The sequence below is a fragment of the Cryptomeria japonica genome, chromosome 4 (genome assembly GCF_030272615.1).
Source record: "Cryptomeria japonica chromosome 4, Sugi_1.0, whole genome shotgun sequence".
Lineage (NCBI taxonomy): Eukaryota > Viridiplantae > Streptophyta > Pinopsida > Cupressales > Cupressaceae > Cryptomeria > Cryptomeria japonica.
In genome coordinates, this window is record NC_081408.1 from 567,287,337 (window position 1) to 567,310,557 (window position 23,221).

Below are 23,221 nucleotides of genomic sequence, written 5' to 3' on the forward strand. Positions count from 1 at the left end.
ATGCATACACACATTACTTTAAAAAGGTGTTATACAGTGTTACTCTCTATTGTTGCAAAATGTAAAAAACTATAATAGATAATTAGCATACCTAACCTTTCAAAACCTTAGTGATATACAAATGCAATAAGCATCCTGGGAAGGATATCTCCTTTTTAAGATAGGTATGTTAGATTATTTGTATTAGTTTTTTTATAATTATTTCGAGGTTTACATTTTCTACATAATTTTTTTTAGGTTTTGGAAAGTGTCAATATCTTTAATTTTAATTTTTTTTTTTTTTTGATCGGTAAGAGGCCGAAGCCAAGAATTTTATTAATCATTTTTGAAATTTTACATTACTCCAATTGTGCAGGCGCCGGTAGGAAAGAGTGGAGGCGAGAAAACCTTCGACCTTGCCCGAGACTGTAGTCCTGATAATCTCTATATCTATCTACAAATAGTCACAGATTCTAAATAATACATTAGCACCCCGGGCTAGGGTGAGCAGGTGGGAGGATATTTTCTCTCCCTTACAAGCCCTTGATTTTTATATTGAATTACAAAAATGAAAAAAATGATCTAATAATAAATGTTAATAATATTTAAATTTTTATTTCTTACCAATATCTTATTTTATTTTAAAAAATTAATTGATTGAAGATATTAATTATATTAATTTATTAAAATTATTCATTGTTTTTCTATAATAGATAGTCTATCCGCTAGAAATAGATGATTTGCTACAATTTTACTCAGTTCAAAATGTATTTTGCTGTACATAGTAGCTTCTTACGAACTATAAGCGTCGCTTAACCTATTATCGAGTTTGCCTAATAAACTCCATTTAATTTTGCAGTATCCTTAGAACACAACCAAGCAGGCGGGAACGAGTTGGGGGTTTTTGTTTCGCAGGCACAAGTTGAGTGGCACGGAAAACCCTTCAAAATCCAATATTTGGACCCATGGTAGGCTCAGGATTTCCTTCAGCTATGTCTTTTCTCCTCTTCGTTTGTGGAATTCATTCGTTATGTTCTCTACAGCTCTGTCTTTCTTCTTTTTATTTGTCTTTTTCTCTAAGGAGTTACTGGTCTGTAAAATGGCATTTATTATCCGAAGAACCGAACACCCGCTTTGTTTATGAAGGGAACCAGCGGTGAGAAATGTTGCTGAAATTCCAACACAATTTTAATGCAATTCATTTCTTAAACATACTATCATGTTCAAAACTGTTTTGCATATACCAATTTACAGATATCCGACTGCAATAATAAAATCATTTACCTCATGCCAAGTTGTTAGACCAATCTTTTTGCTATGAAGAGGGGTATCTCGTTGGTGAAATTCATCCACCTGGCGTCATCCACTGGTTACTAGTATATGCTCAGCACACCCAGAATTGAATGTGGTATTTTACCGGATACCCATTCAACATTCAACATTTACCCCGTTGACCACATAACATTTCTCTTGGGAATTTGAACATGCCATATGAATAATGAAATCACCGATGATTTTCCACTTGAACTCATCCCATTCGACAATCAAAAAAGATTTCTATAATACCCTGTCCAAACATTTTCCCTCTGTAGATAAACTATTTTTCAAGCAAATTCTAAAAATTGCTGGTTTAAAGTTGCATAACATTGTCTCTGAATTTCTTATTGTGGTTTCAGTCGGACATACGCAAATGGTTCATGAAACAACCTCACAAAAATGCTATGCCTGATAAGGAGAGACCAAAGCAAACAGAAACTCCAAAACAGGTAAATCCAAAGCGTCTTCTATCTTTGTTTATTTGATTATTTGGTATGGTCTTCATTATAATGGCTCTATTGGCATTTCGGAGCATGCCTAGTGGGGTTTGAACTTTGAACCTTGCAAATTAAAATATCGTCTCTGCCTTAATGCTACTGGATGAAATGGGAAGTTGGTTTTTTTAAATTGAAAAATTAATATCTAGTTAATGATTGCTTAGAAGATGATTTTTAAGTTTGTTCTTTTACTTCTAATGTCCAGGACAATACCTCAGAAGGAGCAAATACAGGAAGGAAGAAAGTAAGTAAATATTTCGCCACACCGAACCCTGAAAACACTATTAAATCAATCCCGGATGAAGATTTCAAGCCGGAAAAGGCTTCAACAAAAAGAAAGAAACAGAAAGTGGACGTGGATGACACATCTGAGATAGAAGTTCCATCCCCCAAGAAGCTTCACAAAGATGATACAAATGTAACTAAGGAGAAGAGTAAGACTGCTCATAAAAAAGATGATGGAATATCAGGAGATTACTCAGATGGGTCTAATTTCGGGAGCCGTGGCATTGGTGGTAATTTGTCTGCAAAAAATGAAAATGAAAATCTTCCTCAGCGTGGTGGCAGAGGTGGAGTTGGCAGAGGCGGAGGTGGAAGCGATGGTGGAGGTAGAGGCCGAGGAGGTGGGAGAGGTGCTTTTGGTAACTTCGGGGAAAGAGCTGCTCCCCCGCATAAAGGTGAAAAGGTAGATGGTTCTAATGACCTTATCATACATTTATTAATTACTTCAATGTTTCGTTGACCGAGTCCAGATTTTTTTTGACAATATCATGGCAAAGGATGTGAATTGCTAGTTTTGCCATGCATTTTATCTCAAATTTTCTCTCAATATTTTTTCAGGAGGTTCCGGAAGGTGCTGAAAACTGCTTGCAGGGTTTGACCTTTGTAATAAGTGGGACTCTTGATAGGTACCTTTTCATGTCAACTGGTTTGCTCCTTTTTTTAATTAAGAAATTGAATATACCTAAATTTCAGTATGCTCATAACATTTCATCCTTGAACTCAAATTCATTGTCTCTTGTTTCTAACACAGTTTAGAGAGGGAGGAAGCAGAAGATCTGATCAAGCGCCATGGTGGCAGAGTTACTGGGTCGGTCAGCAAGAAAACGGTTGTTATAGGGTTATCTTATTGGAAATAAAGTCTTTTATTGCTCTTGATCAATAACAAGTAATTGTCAATTGGCATCAAATATTTGCCACGCAAAAATATTTTTTTTTAGGATATTTTAAGTCAGCTGCCTTTTGAATTACTCTTGTTTTGATCATCAGAGTTATTTACTGGCTGATGAAGATGTTGGAGGCCGTAAATCTGAGAAAGCAAAGGAGCTTGGGTTTGTAGTTGTTGTCTTCGGATTAGTTCTGTATAATTTTTATGTGATTTATTTTCATTTTGAGATCATGTTACTTAACTCACTCATCTTCTTGTAGAACACCTTTTCTTTCTGAAGATGCTCTGTTTGACATGATCCATAAGTCGAAACCTACAAAGTCGACTGGCAAGGAAAATCTGCAGAAGAAAGACCAGAAAGATATTAAAGTTGCTGAGTATACGAGTGGTATTATGCCAAAAATTGGGGAAAAAGGTATGAATAGTTTCTCATATATCTCTTATTTCATGACTTTTGTCTTGCTAATATTTATTATGCTAAATGATGGGCCCTTCCTTTATGTCTGGATTATATTGTGTTACATGTGGTCTTCAAAGTTTATATTATTTGCATATAATATCATTTAAATAAGAGCATTATGTATTGTGTACTTTTGGAAATCTGGTTCAAACATAATGCTAAAATTTCTCTGAGATTATTTAATCTATTAGTGCCTGTTGGTGTAATTATTTATTCATCTTGGATATAATTACATTTTACTTAAGTTTACTTAGGTACATGTATAACATTGTAGTTTGCATATGAGACACTTAGGGAGATGTGCTACATTGAGAGTGTGTATGTAGGAGATTTTCCACCTTTTATGGTGTGATCTTGTTGTTACTTTATCATATCCACTTATTGTGGAGTGATAATTCCACCTTTGGTGGGTGATCCACCTTATGTGGAATATTTAACTATTTCTCCTACCTACCCTTGCATCTCATTGAGCCACATGTCATCATTGTGTGCTCTCTTGTCTCTTAGCCTTGCCTTTATAAGCAGGCTCATCTACATTGTATGTAACAACAATCTTGATGATCCAATTGATCACATTTTGCATCATTGATAGGAATATAGTTTATTCTTGTCACATTTTGTTCTCTCTTATTTGTGTTTTCCATTGCCTCTAGATCTTGGCAAATTCTCATATGGTATCAGAGCCATTGGAGTGCCATTGGTTTGCCAATTGAGAGAAATTTCATGCTATTTGAGGTTTTGCATTTTGGAGCTTTCTATTGCAGGTTATTATTGGAGTTTGCTTGGTCAAATCTGAGGTCACCATTGGATTGAGGAGGTTCGAGAAAGTTAGAATTGCCTTTTGTTTCGTCCAAATCCGACATCCGAGACCAAATCTAGAGCCGTTTGAAGGTGGAGGGTGGTGACTTGTCTCGACAGCGATCTGCAATTTTAGAGCATTTTTGGTAAACTCCGTCGTTGCCATCGTGCTCAGAAGGCCCAAAAACCCCAAGATCAACTGTCAATTCGTTGAAATCGGCCTCCGTCAACCTAAGTTAAAATAATTCCCCCTCCTGGCCCGCCACACAGACTTGTAGGTACAGGTCTGAAATTTTAATAAAATAAAAATTGTTTTTTGTTTTTTAATTATATTTTTTCAGAAATTAAAAAAAAAATCAATTTTTTTTTGTTTTTTTTGTTTTTTAATTTAAAAATCAATTTTTTTTTTTTGGGGGGGGGGAGGGGCATTTATTTCAGGGCCCGCAGGCCCTACAGTTCACAGGAACTTGCGGGTATCGTAGGGTACACTTGCGGCCACCCATAGGCCTTGCTACGCAGGGTACCTGCGGACCCCGCAAGGGCATTTTCAATTTTTAAAAGTTTTTTTAATTAAAAACAAAATAATGTTTTTAATAAAATTTTTTAATTGAGTTTTTCATTAAGTTTTTTAAATAAATTTTTAATATGCTTCCATATTTGCATGCTCTTGCATGAGCAATGTTGTACTCGCACTATCATAAAGTGCCACACCTCTTTGTATCTTGTCTTTGATGATATATTTGATGTAATCCTCTTGTACACTTAGATTAGGAATATCTTGTGAGACTTGGTGCATGGCTCCAGTTGAGACTTAGATTGTACACATTTGTGCATGGCTCTTGTGAGACTTTGATTGTACCAGTATTTCTGCCATTTACGAGTATCTAGTTGATGCTCAAAGCAGGCTGTCTCCATGCCTGATCTTCATTTTGTTGCAGCGAGTGATTCGTCGTCATTGACTTGGTACTTGGTTTTGTCACACTTTGACATTATTGGTGCAACATTGGCTGTCCTTCTTCCTAACAGGAAGGTTTTTTGGTCAACATCATTGGACCATCTTTGCAGGAGATTTTACATTGAGAGGGGGCTTCATGGTCTCTTCTTCTCTCTTATTCATCATTGAGAGCATTGTGTGCTTTCATCATCTATCTTTTGGGGGGGAGATTTTTCCCATGTGGTTTTTCTCTCTTTCCCCGCTTTATGGGAGATTGCATTGCATTTGTACATTGGTACCTAACATGGCCATGTAGCCGGGACCCATCTTGCATTGCTTAGTTGCATTGTAGACTTAAGAGCATTCCCCTAAGTTGCACTTAAGGGGGGGTGTTGGTGTAATCATTTATTCATCTTGGATATAATTACACTTTACTTAAGTTTACTTAGGTACATGCATAACATTGTAGTTTGCATATGAGACACTTAGGGAAATGTGCTACATTGAGAGTGTGTATGTAGGAGATTTTCCACCTTTTATGGTGTGATCTTGTTGTTACTTTATCATATCCACTTATTATGGAGTAATAATTCCACTTTCGGTGGGTGATCCACCTCATGTGGAATATTTTACTATTTCTCCTACCTACCCCTACCTACCTTTGCATCCCATTGAACCACGTCATCATTGTGTGCTCTCTTGTCTCTTAGCCTTGCCTTTATAAGTAGACTCATCTACATTGTATGTAACAACAATCTTGATGATCCAGTTGAATACATTTTGCATCATTGATAGGAATACAGTTTATTTTTGTCACATTTTGTTCTCTCTTATTTGTGCTTTCCATTGCCTCTAGATTTGGCAAATTCTCACAGTGCCTGACTGTTGTGGTATAGGTTTAGACTACCTGCTTTTCACTGTTAATGTCTTTTACTAGGTATTATAATTCATGCGTCACATATTTTGAGGAAGAAATGTCTAAGTGAGAAATTAACGTTTTAAAAGAACAACATTGAATTTTAATTTCAATAGGGTGGAGACTTGTTGTGACCTTTTTTCACACTTCGCCCCATTGCAAATGGGGACCCTCTCTTTTCCTGCTTTCTAGGATTTTGTTAGTATCCTGTGACCTTTTGTTGCAGTTTCACCAAGCCTTGTCTAGCTCAGAGCATTTCAGGCCCTGACGATTGAAAGTTAGTTTTTGCAAGTTATGTGATTCCGAAGTGTGAACACCACCAGAGTGCTTAGAGAGGCCGAAGGATGAAGATCGCAATTGATTTGGACGAATTTAGAAAGTTTGCTTTTTTGCTTTTTCCTATTTTTTAGGAAGTTTCGTTTTTGGCCTTTTTAGCCCAATCCTCGGAATGGCTATTTTTAGAAAGTTTTCCCTATTTTTTAGGGATGTCTGCTTTTTGCTTTTTCCGGATGCAAACTTAGGGTTCACACTTACACCATCGACCAGCTCCGACCAGATCTCGAAAATTCCAAGTTTTGACCTAGAAAAGCTGAATCCCTAGATTTTAGGCTTTTTGCTTTTTCCGGGATGCAAACCTAGGATTTACATTTGCGCCACTGACCTGCTTCGACCAGAACTCGAAAATTCCAAGTTTTGACCTAAAAAAGCTGAATCCCTAGATTTTAGGCTTTTTGCTTTTTCTGGGATGCAAACCTAGGGTTTACACTTGCGCCACTGACCTGCTTCGACTAGAACTCGAAAATTCCAAGTTTTGACCTAAAAAAGCTGAATCCCTAGATTTTAGGCTTTTTGCTTTTTCCGGGATGCAAACCTAGGGTTTACACTTGTACTATTGACCTGCTTCGACCAGAACCTGAAAATTCCAAGTTTTGACCTAAAAAGCTGAATCCCTAGATTTTAGGCTTTTTTGTTGCTTCAGACGATCCACCTAAGCATGGATTTCAAATTTCAAGTTAAATCCGATTGAATTAGATTAAACTGTGAAATTTTGAAATTTCTTTGAAAATTCTTCTAAGTCTGGCTAACAAGGGTTTTGAAGTGTTTCTGCAGGTTCAAACCCCATCGCGAAGGCTGAAGAGGCCATGAAGGAGCCATGCATGAAGTCCGCCATGCCTTAGGGGTCCATGTGGGTGCCTTGCCTAAAGTCCGCCATGAGTTTGGAGGTCATGTGGGTGCCCACTCTAAAGTCCGCCTCACCTGAAGAGGCTATGGAGGAGCAAGGGTCAAAGTCCGCCATGCCTTAGGAGACCATGGAGGAGCAAGGGTTGAAGTCCGCCCAAGTCTATAGAGGTCACATGGGTGCTAAGGTGAAAGTCCGCCCAAGGAGGAAGGAGACCTTGAAGGCGCAAGGGTTGAAGTCCGCCCAAGCAAGAAGAGGGGCCATGGAGGAGGTAACTTCAAAGTTCGCCATGGGTTGAAGGGGCCATGAAGAGGCTAAGCCAAAGTCCGCCAAGGGTTGAAGGGGCCATGAAGAGGCCAAGCCAAAGTCCATCGAAGCTTGAGAAGCCATGAAGAGGCTAAGCCAAAGTCCGCCAAGGGTTGAAGGGGCCATGAAGAGGCCAAGCCAAAGTCCGCCAAAGCTTGAGAAGCCATGAAGGGGCTAAGGTTGAAGTCCGCCCAAGTTTGAAGGGGCCATGAAGGAGGCCAAGCCAAAGTCCGCCAAAGCTTGAGAAGCCAGGAAGGGGCTAAGGTTGAAGTCCGCCAAGGGTTGAAGGGGCCATGAAGAGGCCAAGCCAAAGTCCGCCAAAGCTTAAGAAGCCATGAAGGGGCTAAGGTTGAAGTCCGCCCAAGTCTGAAGGGGCCATGAAGGAGGCCAAGCCAAAGTCCGCCAAAGCTTGAGAAGCTAGGAAGGGGCTAAGGTTGAAGTCTGCCCAAGAGGAGGGATGCCTAAAGTCCGCCCTAGGAGGTGTCCCCAAAGTCCGCTCAAGGAAGGAGCTAACAACAAAGTCCGCCCAAGCTTGCCAAGTGTTGGGAGCTAACAACAAAGTCCGCCCAAGCTTGCCAAGTGTTGGGAGCAACCTCCAAAGTCCGCCATAGGCTAGGAGGGTCCATGGGTGTCATAGCCAAAGTCCGCCAGGATGATGGAGACCTTGAGGGTGCCTACTCCAAAGTCCGCCCCACTTAAAGGAGGCCATGGAGGAGTCAACACCAAAGTCCGCCAAGGTAAAGGAGGCCATGGAGGAGTCAACATCAAAGTCCGCCCCAATGCCTTAGTCAAATTTTCACGTTAAGAGAGGCCATGAAGGAGTTCTAGCCAAAGTCCGCCATACCTTGGAGAGGTTGGCAAAGTTCGCCAAAATTTGAAAAGATGGAGATAAATTCGAAAAATCAACCTACACATGGAAGGTCAAACAAAGTCAACATGATGTCACAAAATCCACAGAGATTTCAAAATTAAATCCAAAATGAAGAAATATCTAAATAAAAAAAAAATCCTCAAAATAAATCCAAAATGAAAAGTTTTTTGGGCATATCGAGGGAATATTAAAAAATTATTGAGATATTAATTCAAAATGGAAAGTGTTTTTTTGAAAGGGAATATTGGAGGATTAATGAATATCTTCAAACTTAAATCAAAATGGAAAGTTTTTTTAGAATTAGAAGTATGAGTTGGATGATTTTAGGGGTTTTGCTTAAAACTTGTCTACAAATACTTCATTATCAAATTCATTATTACATCAAGAAGTTCAAAATTACTAAGGAGAGCTTAGTAAAGTATGTTAGTTTGAAGATCATCTGGAGGAAATTCTAGATATTGCTGGAAGTGGGATAATATTTTTTTTTGGTAGAAGGCTTACAGATTTCTGGAGAAAGGCATCTTTTTTGAATTTTCTCAATATTTTGGAGAAAAGTCTAGCCTTATTCCTATCCAAGTCAGAGGTAAAACTAAAATTGTGAATTTTCTGAATATTTTCCAGAATTTAATAAATGATTTTTCTCAAAAATTTTGGAGAAAGAAAATTCAATTTTTTTGGTTAAGTATGAAAGTTTTTGAAAATTTTAACACTTGATGGTAACTTCAACCGACCTCAAGGCTGAGGGCCTGGAGGTGAAAATTCAATTTTTTTGGTTAAGTATGAAAATTTTCGAAAGTTTTAACACTTGATGGTGAATTCAACCAGCTTCAAGGTTGAGGGTCTGGAGGTGAAAATTCAACTTTTGTGGCTAAGTATGAGAGTAAAAAAATGGAAAATTTTCCAACACTTAGCCATTTCGCGGCTCCGTTATTTTTTTTCGAAATTCTGCAGAATTTTTCTAACTTAAAGTTTTTATCATTCATCTGCAGGTCTTAAGCACCATGAAGTTCCAGGTAGATAAAGATGCTCCTCCAGAGTCAAGGATGACTTCCAAGTGGAAGAACATCAGCGACACCAACCTTGGACACATCAATCTGAGGGAGTTTAAGAAGCGAATGTTTGGTCTGGACAACCTTGTGCCTACCACCATTGTGCGGAAAATGATGAAGAGTTGTATCGTGCACGCTGTTGGCTTCCTCCCCACCATGCAGTGCAATGAACTAGTAGTTGAATGTGCCAAACACTACAACCCCATCAATAAGGATATTGTTGCACCTGATGGAAGAGTGTTGGCGAATGTCAACGATGAGGCCATCAGAGAGGCCTTCAGGATCCCTGAGTACCACAACACAGTATATATGACCAAGGACGAAGCTGACAGTCTGTACCATGATCACCTGGAAGAATATGATGCCATAGTTAATCATTCCTGGCTAGACAAGCCGAGGAAGGGCGCCTCTAAACTCCAGAGAAAAAGCCTAGTGCGAGCATACTTCAAGGAGGACATTGGAGACATGATTATCTTGCTCAATAGAATAATAGGAAATCCTCAGGGAGCTCCATTCGAACCCTGGATGTATTATTTCATTAATGAAATAATCAATGGAGTAAAAATGATAGACTGGGCCCGTATGATCAGCGACAGTTTAGACAGCCAATTAAGGAATCTGGAGGCAAATAAGACTTTCTTCATGAGTTCTTACTTGTTCTATTCTTTAGCCAGGACCTACAGGTACAGAGGTCTCACTTGTAGAGGAGAAGTTGGGAACAAGGAGAACCAATTTCCAGTATATGATTGCTATCCCCAGCTCCATATGGAGGAGAAGTTCCATTTCAAAAGGGTGAATGATGCCTTCCTGATGCACATTACTCGGATCCTTCAAGGTGGCCTGCACCAGAGGCTCTCTCAAGAGTCTATGGACTTCATCGGTCAGTTCGGGTGTTGGTACATCCAATATCCAAAGTTCACTTACCTCCGAATTCAGGGATTCTCTGGTCCTCCATACAAGCTTCCAGCTTACCCTACCAACCGAGTGGTGTTGCTCGAGGTTGTGAGACAATTGGAGGAGTATATAGTGATTCAAAGGGATAAGCAGAAGAAGGCAGGCACATCCTCACTTACAATTGGTAATGGGCTGGAAACATGTCCATCATCACAAGCTGCAGCTACCGCTGAGAAAGAACTGGCCTGGTATCCCTTTTACCAATACAAGGCAAGAAAAGATTTCGATCCATTCCATAGGATAAAGAAGATTGAAGGGACAATGTTTGAGCACAGACTGGATCTGGAAGAGTATTGGGCTAATGCAGTCGATAGTTTCGAGATCCGGAAGAGGTTCTGGTCAAGAATTCCGTTAAGTATGGTGAGAGCAACGAAAGTGTTCAAAGTTGCCGATCAGGTGGAAGAAAGCCTAGAACTTCAGCAATCAGGTTTTGAGAAGATGAAGAATGAACCTTTAGTCTTGATAGATTGGACAGAGGGAGAAAAATCAGATCTAGCCGACCTCATGAGGTCAGTGGTTGAGTACTCAAGGTGGTGGGCATCTGAAAAGACAAAACAGTTGAAGGCCAAAGGTATGGTTCTAACTTATGAATTAATGGGAGTGGATGATACTCTGTCCGTCCACCCTTGTACCTCCGCCGGTGATGCTCGGAATCCCGAAAGCGTTGGATCTCGAAAGAGAAAGGAGTTGGGTGGAAGCTCCACAAAGTGCACAGGGAAAAGGGCTGTAGTTGGGAGAAGAGAATCCAGCGAAAGTCACTCCATCCTAAGTGCTGCTTCCATTGCACCTGATCAGAGTACACTTGGGGAACAAGAGATGAACATCTATGTGAGTGATGATGAAGTAAGAGTGCTTTCCCAGCCAGTTGAGGAGGTGGTGGAGAAGGTCTTCTGAACTCCAGACAGGGGGCAGGATGAAGCCCCTATAATCTTCTTGGATGGCATACCAGCGAACCCAGGAGAAGCAGACGATGAGTTTGATCGGAACACTGTAGAACAATCAACCATTCCTGATTGGCTGAGAGCAAGGATAAAGGCCAAGGTTCCCAAGGAGGTCCACTCAACCGCGGAGGCTACCGCAGCATTCCTGGAGAAGGTGAATGAGCCCGCCGGAGCTAAACCGCCCAAACCAGCCAGGAAGTTCTCCCTGTTTCAGAGAGATAGTGCCGGATTCAGGACAGTCCAGATAGTAGTGCCCAAAGAAGGGAAGACTAGGGACAATGTCACTGCAGATGACTACAAGATCACCACCATATAGATGGGTAAGCCTACCCAGGACCAGGAGATCCAATATTTTGACGACTCTTGTAATGTTCTAAAGACAAGGCTGGCTCATGAGAAAGAAAAGAGGAAGAAAGTGGAAGAAGAGAACCAGCAGTGGAGGAAGTATGTTCTCCATCTTACTAGCCCGCTCAACCATGAAGTCCCAGCTACTCCACCATAGCCTCTTCAGCAGGGATCAATGAAGGACTATGATGAGATGAAGGGATCATACACTCAAGAAAAGGAGTGGATTTCAGATGCTGTGATACGTGCTGACACCCTGGTAGAAAACTTAGTATCAGCGCATGAGGCAACTTCTTTGTTGATTGATCGTATCCAGGATCTATCATCCAATTGGGAAGAAGTGGGTGAAATTCAGAATGAAATACTCCCTCACCTAAAGGTTATCCGAGACATGTCAAAGAAGAGCTTAGTGGATGCAGGCATCATACAGATAGGAGACAGGTACGACTTTGGCACGTGGTACTATGCTTTGGTCACTCGGATTGAGGTTCTGAAGAAATCCGAGACCAAGTGTTTTGAGACAGAGGCAAGGGTTAGAGAGATCCTGGGCAAGGTATTCCGGGTGGTGTTAGAAATCTGGCAGAAGGAAAGCCTAAGGGAGAAGCATTTACAAGCAGAGAACCTGAGAGCCAGGATTTAGACAAGCTTCTTCCGAGATTCAGGGATGATTGACAAAGGCGATCTTTCTAAGATTGCAAACTTCCTCTCCATCAACGACAACTTCCTCATCCAAGCAGTGGAGTGGGAAGGCATCCTTGCTACATGCGCCGACGATGTGGATCTCTTTGACTTCCAAATTGGCGGTTTGCCAAGTGTCACCATGGAGGAGGTCAAGCTCGTGGTGTCTAGATACGTTGAATCTCTGAAAGAGGAAAGTGGCCACTCACCTCAGTAAAATTAGCAGCTGCGCCACTTGTCACTCTTTCATTTGCTTGAACTGATAGTATTTTGGGAAACCCTAATTAGGGTTTAGGACTTTCAATCTTGGCCCTTGATCACTGTTTGATCTCAGCCATTCATTTATTTTTGAGAAACTATATAAGGTTGCCTCCCCTCATTTGAAAAGGGTGAGGTTTTTGATGTATTGTTGCTTAAGGTCATTTCCATATAATATATTGCATGTGCGCTGCTTTGTAATCTCTATTATTTGAATGATTTGCATGGTTTCAGTTGCCTCAACACTTAGTTAAAATTAATTTAGATTTGCTTTCATTGTTGTTAATTCGAATGAAGGATTTGATAAGTGTCAATTGATGGTGTATCTCCGCTCATACTTTTGGTGTATGGATGATTTCCATCTCACCGTGCAAAGTTAGTCTGAGCCCATCCCCTGTGCATCCCAACATCTCGATCATAAGCACAACCCATTGAAGATTGCACCGACCTTGTGTAGTTGTCCCTAGTGTGGCAAAGCAAGGTTTGGTTTCTCGAGGGCATCCAGTTGATACTGTCTCCAGAATTCGTAGGATTAGATTAGCCTCCCTAAACCCTATCTCTTTTTCCCTTTCTTTTGAAAGTCTAAATCCCAGAAAATCCCCCCCAAAAAAGAAGAGCCTAAATTGCTAAATCCATCTAAGTTCAGCAGTTCAAAAGAATACTTGTCAAACGTAAGTCCCCCTTGAAAATTTCAGCATACACTACCCAAGAAGCTACTCCACTAAAGTCGCTTGTTCGCACATATAGACCTTGGAATCAGTAGTGATTTTTCAGGAGAGGATAGAATACCTTCGGGTATCCTATCCTAATGTTTGGTAGATGATAAAACAGACACCAACAAGATTGACAAGTAGTAACTTCAGAAACAATTCAGTTTCTCAGCTTTGTCATTTTCAGTGGAGCTATTATTGATGTTGAGAATTAAGACCTTACTAGCATCTATTTCTTACTTTACGATTGAATTGCCGAGAGCATCATATAATGATAAATAAAAAGCAATTTAAGGAGTTAGTGATCTGTAAAACTAAACAGGTGTGGAGACTCCACCAATCTGCTCTTCAACTATAGGTTTAATTTTTACCAGCTCAATAAACACTTCCTATTACCCAAAACAAGCTAATACTTACAAAATTGGTCTCATTCAAGCTTCAAAGGTCTTATACAAACAAGTATCTAAATTACTGAAAGAGGACTGAAATCAGCAGATGCAAACATGGAATGGACTGAACACAATTGTACACCTGGAGAAACACTTTCATGGGAAAAAGCTCCATTAAGAGTGAGCTTGAAACTCCTCGCTACTATATATCAGCCTTGCAAGTAGAATTAATGCGCCAAGCGAAACTGAAACTCAACAACATGAACCATCAAGTTCCACAACTACAACATGTCTGCAACTCCATGAAAAGCCTCTTCTACATCATGCAACAGCCTTCTATGCTCACATAGGAAGAACATAACATAAGCCAGCGTTTGTACAAGGCTATACAATTATTTTTATATCTTTGTACATATTGCATGTAAGGTGAAGAGACGGCATTTTCAACCATTTCTGCCTGAAAAGACAAACTGTGTGAAACCATTGCTTCTGTCTGCTGGTAGTTTTGTAACCACTTGGGTCATTCCAAAACTGGCTCTGTTGAAACTGGCAGGTTGTTGTTGACACCAAAATACTCACTTTTTCCAGATTTTCTGTGAATCCTGGACTTCCTTGAGATGCTTTAGATTCACCCAAGGTTAGCTGCAGTATGTAGTTATGCTTAGCTGGCTTCGTAACCAGTACACAAAGTTTTGTGGGTTTTTGAAGTCTTTTGACATCTTCTTGGTGAAAGTGATTACAATTGTTCTTTCAATCATGCAGATCAGATTTACAGATCACATCTCCCCAAATAGGAGGCTAGGAACTCATCAATTTTTGAAATTTCTTATCCACATCCTCTTTCATATACACATTTCGGCTGGCCTGGTTCAGCCAAGTCTTGTGTCTCTATGAGTTCTCCTCTCCTTTTGAAGCATGAGGTCATTTTTCAGCTCCTCTTGATTGTGTGGAGCAGAATCATCAATGAGAGGCGGCAACAAACCTTCTTTTTCATCAGGCACTAAAGGATCAAAACAATTGCAGATTCTTAAATTTTCATCACCAGTTACATCTTTATGGATGGAAGCAGATCAAGGCGAAAAGCATTCTCACTCGTTCCAAAATCCAGAATTAGCCATATCTTAAGGGCTTGAGCTTCTTTACTTGCCTTTGGTGTAATGCCCCAACTTTTACATCAAGACATTAATAGACAAAATATGAACTAACAAATTTTATTTGTTACAATTGTGATGAACACATGTCACAACTCATGCACCTATACACAATCTTGTTGAAACTGAACAACAATATGATCAAAGCACATGTTGACACTACCAAGTACAACACAACACAAATTCAATCATCACAAACATAATCACATTAGTGGAAGACTTACAAGATCATTTTGGGATGATACCATCATGATGGCGATAGAATCTCCCCACAACCAACGATAGCTTACTCCACTCTCCTCTTCAACACAAATGGAAGATAAGGATGGAAAGGTCTAAAGAAGAGCTATGGCTCATCCCTCACACATCCAAACCTACAAGTAAACACTCAAGGAATGAATTCACACACCCAAATATCCTATCGAACAAGGCATGAGCTGGTGGTCACAAGAGAGGTACGAAAACTCATCATGGTCTCACTAGAGAATGACTAAGCACACCTAGGAGTACAAGAAGACCTTGATAATTGCCAAAGGATCACAAGAACATCAAAATACATCAAACCAAGTGAATGGGCAGAACAAGCAGACTATAAGGTACAACTTTCCTTTTTAAGACTTTCTGGAAAACATCTACAACTACCCATTGTCTCAGGATCACCCTTGTTGGTTTGTTTTCCAATCGCTACCTTGAGCTTCTCTAAAGGTAAGCTACTTCTTATAATCAAGAAAATTAGGACGACCAACTTAATAGAGAATTTCTCTTTGCCCTTTAGGCATTGCAAAACCAAGCTGGGTTTCCCTTCACATGACATCATTGCCATGTCCCTTCTCTAGCCGCTGTTATTTTTTCTCCTAATAAGGCTTAAGTATGTCTCTTCTCCATACTTAGCCAATTTTCTAAGTTAGAGAAGTCTTTTGATTCAATAAGTGGTGGGGTCCGGCTCACTTAAGTGGCTTCCTGATTTTCAGTCATGGCTTGGGGCCAAGATAAATTAGATATTTTATGACTTCTTCCTACCTTGTGGATCAGCGTTGAGGGTTATTCTTTTCCCTAATATTATCGCCAAGTTTAGGTTTGAAGGTGGAGTGCATATTTTAGGGTTGAGGGTTATATTGCTACGGTGGAAGAAAAGGAGGGATTCTGCAATCATTATGATTTATATTATTTTTGGTTTGCCGCCAGATCTCCATGCTAAGGATGCAACCCCTGAGCATCAAGCCTTGGGCGCCACCCCAAGCAAACAGTCCTAGTCGCTGCATGCATATGCTACAACAGTGTAGGTGCGGTTACAATAGCAGATTTCAGTTTCAGAATTACAGTTCGCCATTGCTGAGGGTTTCAGAGGTATTTGTGAAGGGTTTCAGAGGTATTCACTCAGGCAACGCTGATGATGGACAATGAAGGGTTTGAGACTGCCGTGGGTCCTCCCCTAGATTATTCTGTCAGCTCTTGGTATTCCTCAATCATCCAATAAGAAATAAATAATTTTATTTTTAATACCTTACTTCTGTTTTAGACAGTTTAGGCATATCTGGTTTATATCCAATAAGAAATCTGTTCCAGAACTGTTTGATCTATCTTGAATGGAATGCTTCAATTTGATAGTATTTTCAACCCAATACCCTATCTGGGTTATTTCAATCATTTAAGACACTTAAAGTTACAAATAATGCAAAAGCATATAACAATTTCACACAATAAGGTGAGGATTGATAAGATACAACTTAATTTTCTCCAAATCCTCTAAGATCCTTTTAATTTTGGTATGAAATGCAGAAAAACAAAACAAAAAGCAGTAAAATAGACTTTAGATTTTCAATTGTTGATGATTCTTAATGGGTTTGAATAGAAAACTCTACTAGACTAGTGCCTTATCCATTACAGAGTCTTGAACCTTGCAACTCCTCTTGATAGCAACTTAAACATTAATTCAATGGTTAATTAAGCATTATTGCATTACAATAATGTAGCCTACTACTGCCCAACAATGTTATTCTACTTACAAATCCTTAATATAACAACAGTATTCTGAACATTTAATTGAAAGCAATACTTAAATTGATCCTTGAACAAAACCTATCAATTAAACATTCATTACAACAAATGTGCAATGAAGACCTGAATAGTTCTTGATTATATTGATCAAAAGGACACTATATTAAATTACAAAAGATGACAACATTGTGACATTCTATTCATATATGCCACAATTGAATTGTATATAATCATCACAATGAAAATTACAACATTCTCTTTTTGAACTTTAAAAGAATACCAAAATAACTGACCTACCCATCCAAAATTACAATTCCTAGTTTCAAAACCATTTACAAAGAAACATGAGTCCCTTATATAGAAAAGTGGAAAATTAAGAGCTTTCATTTCTTGGGTAGTAATACTTGATACAAATGGTTGAGAAGAGGAAGGACTAGAGGCAGCGACATGTGGAGAAGGCAATAGTGCCACCATTGTAATGCCCCCTTTATTTGGACCTTAGGATTTAATTAAATAATTAAAATTTAAGTTGTCAAAAATAAATAAATTTAATGATGACTTTTTTTAACTATTTAATAAGGTCACTAAAGTGACTTAGTTATGTCAACAAAGAATTGGAAAAGGTCATTATATTATTTTCCATTGGTAATAGTTGAATATTATAAAGTGAGGGAAATTTGAAAGTTCTTCTGGAAGCCTCCCCAGAGAGTTATAGAAAAGATAGTTTGGGTCTCTTTTTGGTTATGCTGGTTTATTATTTTCTTGGAAGAGCTCTGAGAGCTTCTGGCTTTTCAGCAAGCCCTAGGATGGAAACCCTTGGGTTTGGGGAATTGGCCGAAAACCTAGTTCCATTTATAAGGTTAATTCATCCAGGATTCACAAGTGCACTTTAATGTTCAAATTGTTGGGGGTTTGAATTGGAGATCTCGTAGAAGGGTTTTAATGGAAAAGTTTAACAAATTTGGAAAGTCTCATTATAAGACATTTGTAGGACATGAGATTCAGGTATTCATCTGACATATCATATTGGGAGTCATTGAGGGTTGAATCCAATAATAAAAAATAAATGGATGCCCTTGTTTCTAATATTTGATTAATGAAGGAGTTGATTTCATATTGTTGGGCATTTGTTGATGTGTTTTTTATGCACATGCGAACACGGAATAAAATACCAAGGTATCTTATCCTCTCTTGAACAAAGTTTCCCCGATTGCTGAAGATTTCGCCCAAGGATCAATCGAGGCAACTCCAAGGTTCTTATATGTAGGGTCTCTACGTGTGGATAAGCTCAATTTGGTCTGATGTGATTATGTTGGAATCACAAGGAGACTTACATTCGAATGCCTGAGCATTTGATTTGCTGGAACTCAAGTCCTATCTACTCACCGGGAAGAATAAAGAAATAGCAAAAGGTGAAGGGCTCAGAAAGTCTAATCTAAGACCTAGAATGCGAGAAGATAGATGAACAACTAGGTGGAGTCCTACTGGGTTGGGTCTCACCATTAGGTTGAACAATCCAACACCAACTCAATGCGATCTTCTAAGGGATACTTTGAATATATTTCAAATCGTTACACCATTAGACATTGATCACCATTCAAGTTAATGCATGAACAATAGACACGTAACGACTCGAGATTAAGCTCATTCTATGCCAATGGACCACGCATGGCACACTTACAGTCAGTAAGAGGCTAGTGGTTTGGACTAGACGGATTCCACGCGAGTGCATTCAGTGACTTCTTTCATTCAATCTAATTGTTTACCATCTAAAACGAAGATTCAACAAGAAACCATGCATACTGCAAAGAAACAACACACTTCACCATAACTTCAATGAAAATGGAGTTCATTTACAATTTAGGCAACAATTTCTTGCCTTTTCCTCCTATTCTATTCTAATTGCTATTCTATTTGCTATTCTAACCTCTATTAACCCACTATTTACCTTTACAAATGAAGAGCTAGAGCTTTATATGGAGAGCTCTTTACATTTCAATGGCTCTGATTGATTTACAATCAATGGCTAGGATTACAAGATGGAAACCCTAATTAGGGTTTGTTATAACAAACTCCTTTAGCCAATGATAAAATTACATTTCATTAGTGTGGACCAATAGGAAACCGGGGTAGGTGCCTCGAAGTTTGTGCTATCATTGGTGAGTCAGGTACATTGAATTTGGACATGCTGATGTGGACCTATCTGACTGGAGGAACAGTGATTGGAATGCCACCTTGTCTTGTGTTTGTGCTTGGTTAATCAAGGAACGTTGTATTTCTTGATATTCAATGTGATGATGATGAGAATCTAACTTTGATTAACTCTTCTGAAACTATCTGCTTCTTTCAACGTACCCTTGCACTGGGTTTGGTTGATCTTCCTTCGTCCTCGATGTACTCGATGAATGATGTACCACTCCTTTACTCTTTTGTGCTTGATGAAGCCTCTTCACGGTCGAGTCACTCCTCTAGTAGCTCACTTCGCCCTGAAGTATTTGGAAGATCCTTCTTTTTGACATCCTGTGGTTTCTCCATGTGGTAGAATGAGGCCCCTAAGGTTGGCTAGTTCCATTGCTTGCAATTCCTTGAACACTTGAAGTCCTTCAACTTGGTAGCACCTTGAGTCCTCTCTCACGCATTTGAAGTGTCCTTGATGATGATGAAACTTGAAGAGGTCGCCCTTGTCTTGGCCTGATCTTCCTCCATCTGGATTTTGTCGATCTGCAAAACAAACAAAAATTGTGTCAAGGACTTATGATATATTCATCCTAACATGGTATTTCTCACTTCAAACCATCAACAAGAAGGCATTAAGAACAATTTCGCTTTAGACCCTCTGGAAGGACAGGCGCATAATGAAATTCGCTCTGGACCCTTTGGAAGGGTCAGGAGTGAAAATTGACAGAGTTGCTCAATTAACCGCACATAGACTTCATTTTCAACCTTACCTTACCAAGATCAAATCATTCACCTCCAAAATTGCTTAGGAATAGGTTTCGCTCAAGGGCCTAGGCAAAACATTAGACCTCCTAGGAATTTCGCTCTGGACCCTCTAGAAGGGTCAGGAGCGAAATTGACATTTTGCTTGATTTTCCTTCATAAAACTTCATTTCTCATCCTTTCCTCATCAAAAACAAGTCTTTTGCCCTAAAAAATGCTTAGGAATAGGTTAGTTCAAAGGCCTAGGCAAGGTACAAGACTTCCTAAAGAAATTCGCTCTGGACCCTTTGGAAGGGTCAGGAGCTTAGGTGAATTTCGCTTTGGACCCTTTGGAAGGGTCAGGAGCGAAATTTGCATTTTAGCCTCAAATTCATCATCTCTTTGCCTCAAATCACTTCTCAAGGCAAGTATACATCAATCTTTCCTCAACCATGCCTTAGGAACCAAGATTTCGACCCCAAACAAGGTGCAAATAGAGGTTTTAGGAAATTTCACTCTGGACCCTTTGGAAGGGTCAAGAGCGAAATTGGCATTTTTAGGCTCAATTCACATTCAATTTACCTTGGACTTGTCTTTTCCACCCTTACCTGATCATACTCAAGCCAATTTACTCTCAAAGTGATGTCCACTCAATGCTTTGGTGACAATTTAGGTCATTTTAAGGATTTCACTTTGGACCCTTTGAGAGGGTCAGGAGCTTAGAAGGAATTCGCTCTGGACCCTTTGAGAGGGTCAGGAGCTTAGAAGGAATTCGCTCTGGACCCTTTGAGAGGGTCAAGAGCGAATTTTGCATTATAGGCCTAGTTCACATTCAATTTCACTTGGCTTTATCTTAAACTTGACTTTTGAATCCTTTCTTTGCCATGCATGACCACCATTCAATGCTTCTAGTGAGGAACTATCAACTAGGTCATTTGGGGAATTTTGCTCTAGACCCTTTGGAAGGGTTAGGAGCGAAATTTGACAATTATGCTCAAATCCCTCACATTTAGTGATCATGACCTACTCAAATGCATGCCTAGGGGTGCCTCTAAGTTCAGTCAACCTCAATTAAAGCTTTGGAACCTAAGTTTGATGCAAAGAAGGGAGATCTAAGAAAATTCGCTATGGACCCTTTGGAAGGGTCAGGAGCGAATTTGAGGAATTAGCCTTAGATGTCATTCAAACATTCAATATTTCACCCTCATTCACATTGCTCTCACCTTGGGACATGCTAACAAATCACCTTAAGGAGGCACCTAGTTCAAAATCTTGGATCGCAAGTACATCTTAACAATTTCGCCCAGGTACCCTTGGAAGGACAAGACCTAAAGAGGAATTTTGCTCTGGACCCTTTGGAAGGGTCAGGAGCGAAATTCATATTTTCACTCAATTTATCCTTCATTTTACTTATGTTTTAACGTTGGTCCATTCTAAGAAGGCATCCTAAGGGTTTTCTTTGCTCAAATTTGGGATCAAAAGGCAACTATTGACAAGATCGCTTGTGTACCCTTGGAAGGTACATACCCCTCTAGGAATTTCGCTTTGGACCCTTTGGAAGGGTCAGGAGCGAAATTTTGCTTTTTGGCTCAAATTCCTCATAGAACTTCATCTCACTTGGTTGAAACTCACTCCAAAGGTATGCATGAATCAACCTTGCCTCAATCATGCCAAAGATTTTGACCTAAACAAGGAGATCAAAGGAAATTCGCTTTGGACCCTTTGGAAGGGTGATGAGCGAAATTTGCCATCTTGGTCAAATTCCTAACATTTTCATCATCCAATCTTGTTTGAATACGCTCACAAGGCATAAATAGGTCATTCCTCATTTAGTCAAGGCGTAGGAGCAAGTCTTTTTGACATAAGTTAGGAGATGCAAGGAAATTCGCTCTGGACCCTTTGGAAGGGTTAGGAGCGAATTTTGCAATAATGCTCAAATTCATGACCTTTTCTTCAAATTACCAGGTCCAAGTTTGTTGAAAGGCATCCAAAGGGTGAATTCAAGCTAATTTCCTCCCAATCCACACCTTAAAGTGAAGGTTTTATCCATAATAGGAGTCAAAAGGGAGCTAAGGAGGATTTCGCTCATGTCCCTTTGGAAGGGTCAAGAGCGAATTTAACAATCTAGCTCAAATTCTTCACCTTTTGCTCAAACTTTTAAGTCTAGGCTTAGTTGTTAGGCATTTCCCAAGGATAAATAGGAAGAATCTCAAACCCTCAAAGGGAAGAATCCTTGAGAACACCTGCTCACATACCTCCATTCACTTCCTTAATTCAATGACATAGGCCTCAAAAGGCAAGATTCCTAGCATGACACAAACACTTCGTCAAATTCAATCAAGACTCAACCCTAGAAGCAAGACCTAGGCCTAACTAAGAGGAAACTTTCAACAGAGACCCTGACCTGGACCACCTACTGACCCACTTCAATTAAAGCAGACCTTGCTATCCTAAAGATCTCTCTGGCAACTCTCTAATGCAAAGATTAATAGCCAGGAACCTAAAAAACTAAGCCAAGAAAACCAACACCAAAAAGCAAAAAGTAGGGGTCCCCATTTGCAATGGAGCGATGTGTTAATGCGTCACAACATCTAGCACCACCTCGAATAAATGTTCTTGAACATTTCAAAGATAAAGACCCAATCGACACTTAGAACCTTCGGAATATTCAATCCAACTTATCAGGCGACTAGAAAATGCACTCAAAGTGGAAGGAGAATCCTTAACCAGATCAAGACACTTAGTCTTTGATTACCCACGTGTGTGTAAGTGTATTCATTCCTCTCGACAAGACGACTATGACCTTTAGGTTCCCCTGTGATTAGCTACGTAGTTTATCTAAACTTCATAAGCATCCTGGATAGAGCTCGCTGCCAGTCAGACGTCTATAGTCTCGACGAGGTTATCGCCACAATCTCACAAACATTGCTCCATTTCCAGCTGGGCGTCCATAGCCTTGATGGAGTTACTCGCATGTTCCCATTAGCCAATTTTGATATTTCTTTTCTTTTTCTCTTCAATTCTTTTTCTTTTGATTTTTCTCTTTCATTTTCTCATTTTTCTCTTTTGATATTGCTTTTTCGTTCCGTCAATTCCTTTGGCTCGTAAGCAGTGAAGCTTACTAGGGTTTGAGGATTGCAGTGGCGCTGAAGCCAGATTTTAGATTTTTCACTAATCACAGGTTTGCCTGAAAACGATAATGACTTGGAGTTTATTAATGTGTAAAGATATAGTAACCAAAAGATGTCGGTATCAAGACATAAAAAGTGATTCCCTTCCAAGTCAAGTACAAGTCCTAACCAGATGATAAAGTCGGAGAGGAATAACCTTGGATTTAAAGCTCTTCATGAATAGATATCTAAGAAATGAACCAAACATAAAATCCAAGATGTTGCCAGTGTGT

The 23,221-nt window shown here is 39.6% G+C and overlaps 1 protein-coding gene across 2 annotated transcripts in view; it reads left to right on the plus strand.

The window, feature by feature from the left end:
- The first annotated feature begins 725 nt into the window (after nucleotides 1-725).
- The window catches only part of LOC131036115 (replication factor C subunit 1), a 141,859-nt gene continuing 119,363 nt past the window's right edge, over nucleotides 726-23,221 (plus strand). The window contains exons 1-7 of one of the 2 annotated variants that reach the window (XM_057967928.2): nucleotides 726-947; nucleotides 1,656-1,745; nucleotides 1,999-2,478; nucleotides 2,634-2,701; nucleotides 2,827-2,902; nucleotides 3,063-3,124; nucleotides 3,222-3,376. In XM_057967928.2, the coding sequence (XP_057823911.2) occupies nucleotides 945-947; nucleotides 1,656-1,745; nucleotides 1,999-2,478; nucleotides 2,634-2,701; nucleotides 2,827-2,902; nucleotides 3,063-3,124; nucleotides 3,222-3,376 (934 nt within the window). In that variant the 5' untranslated portion in view covers nucleotides 726-944. The remainder of the gene's footprint in view (nucleotides 948-1,655; nucleotides 1,746-1,998; nucleotides 2,479-2,633; nucleotides 2,702-2,826; nucleotides 2,903-3,062; nucleotides 3,125-3,221; nucleotides 3,377-23,221) is intronic. The other variant, XM_057967929.2, reaches the window with a different exon arrangement.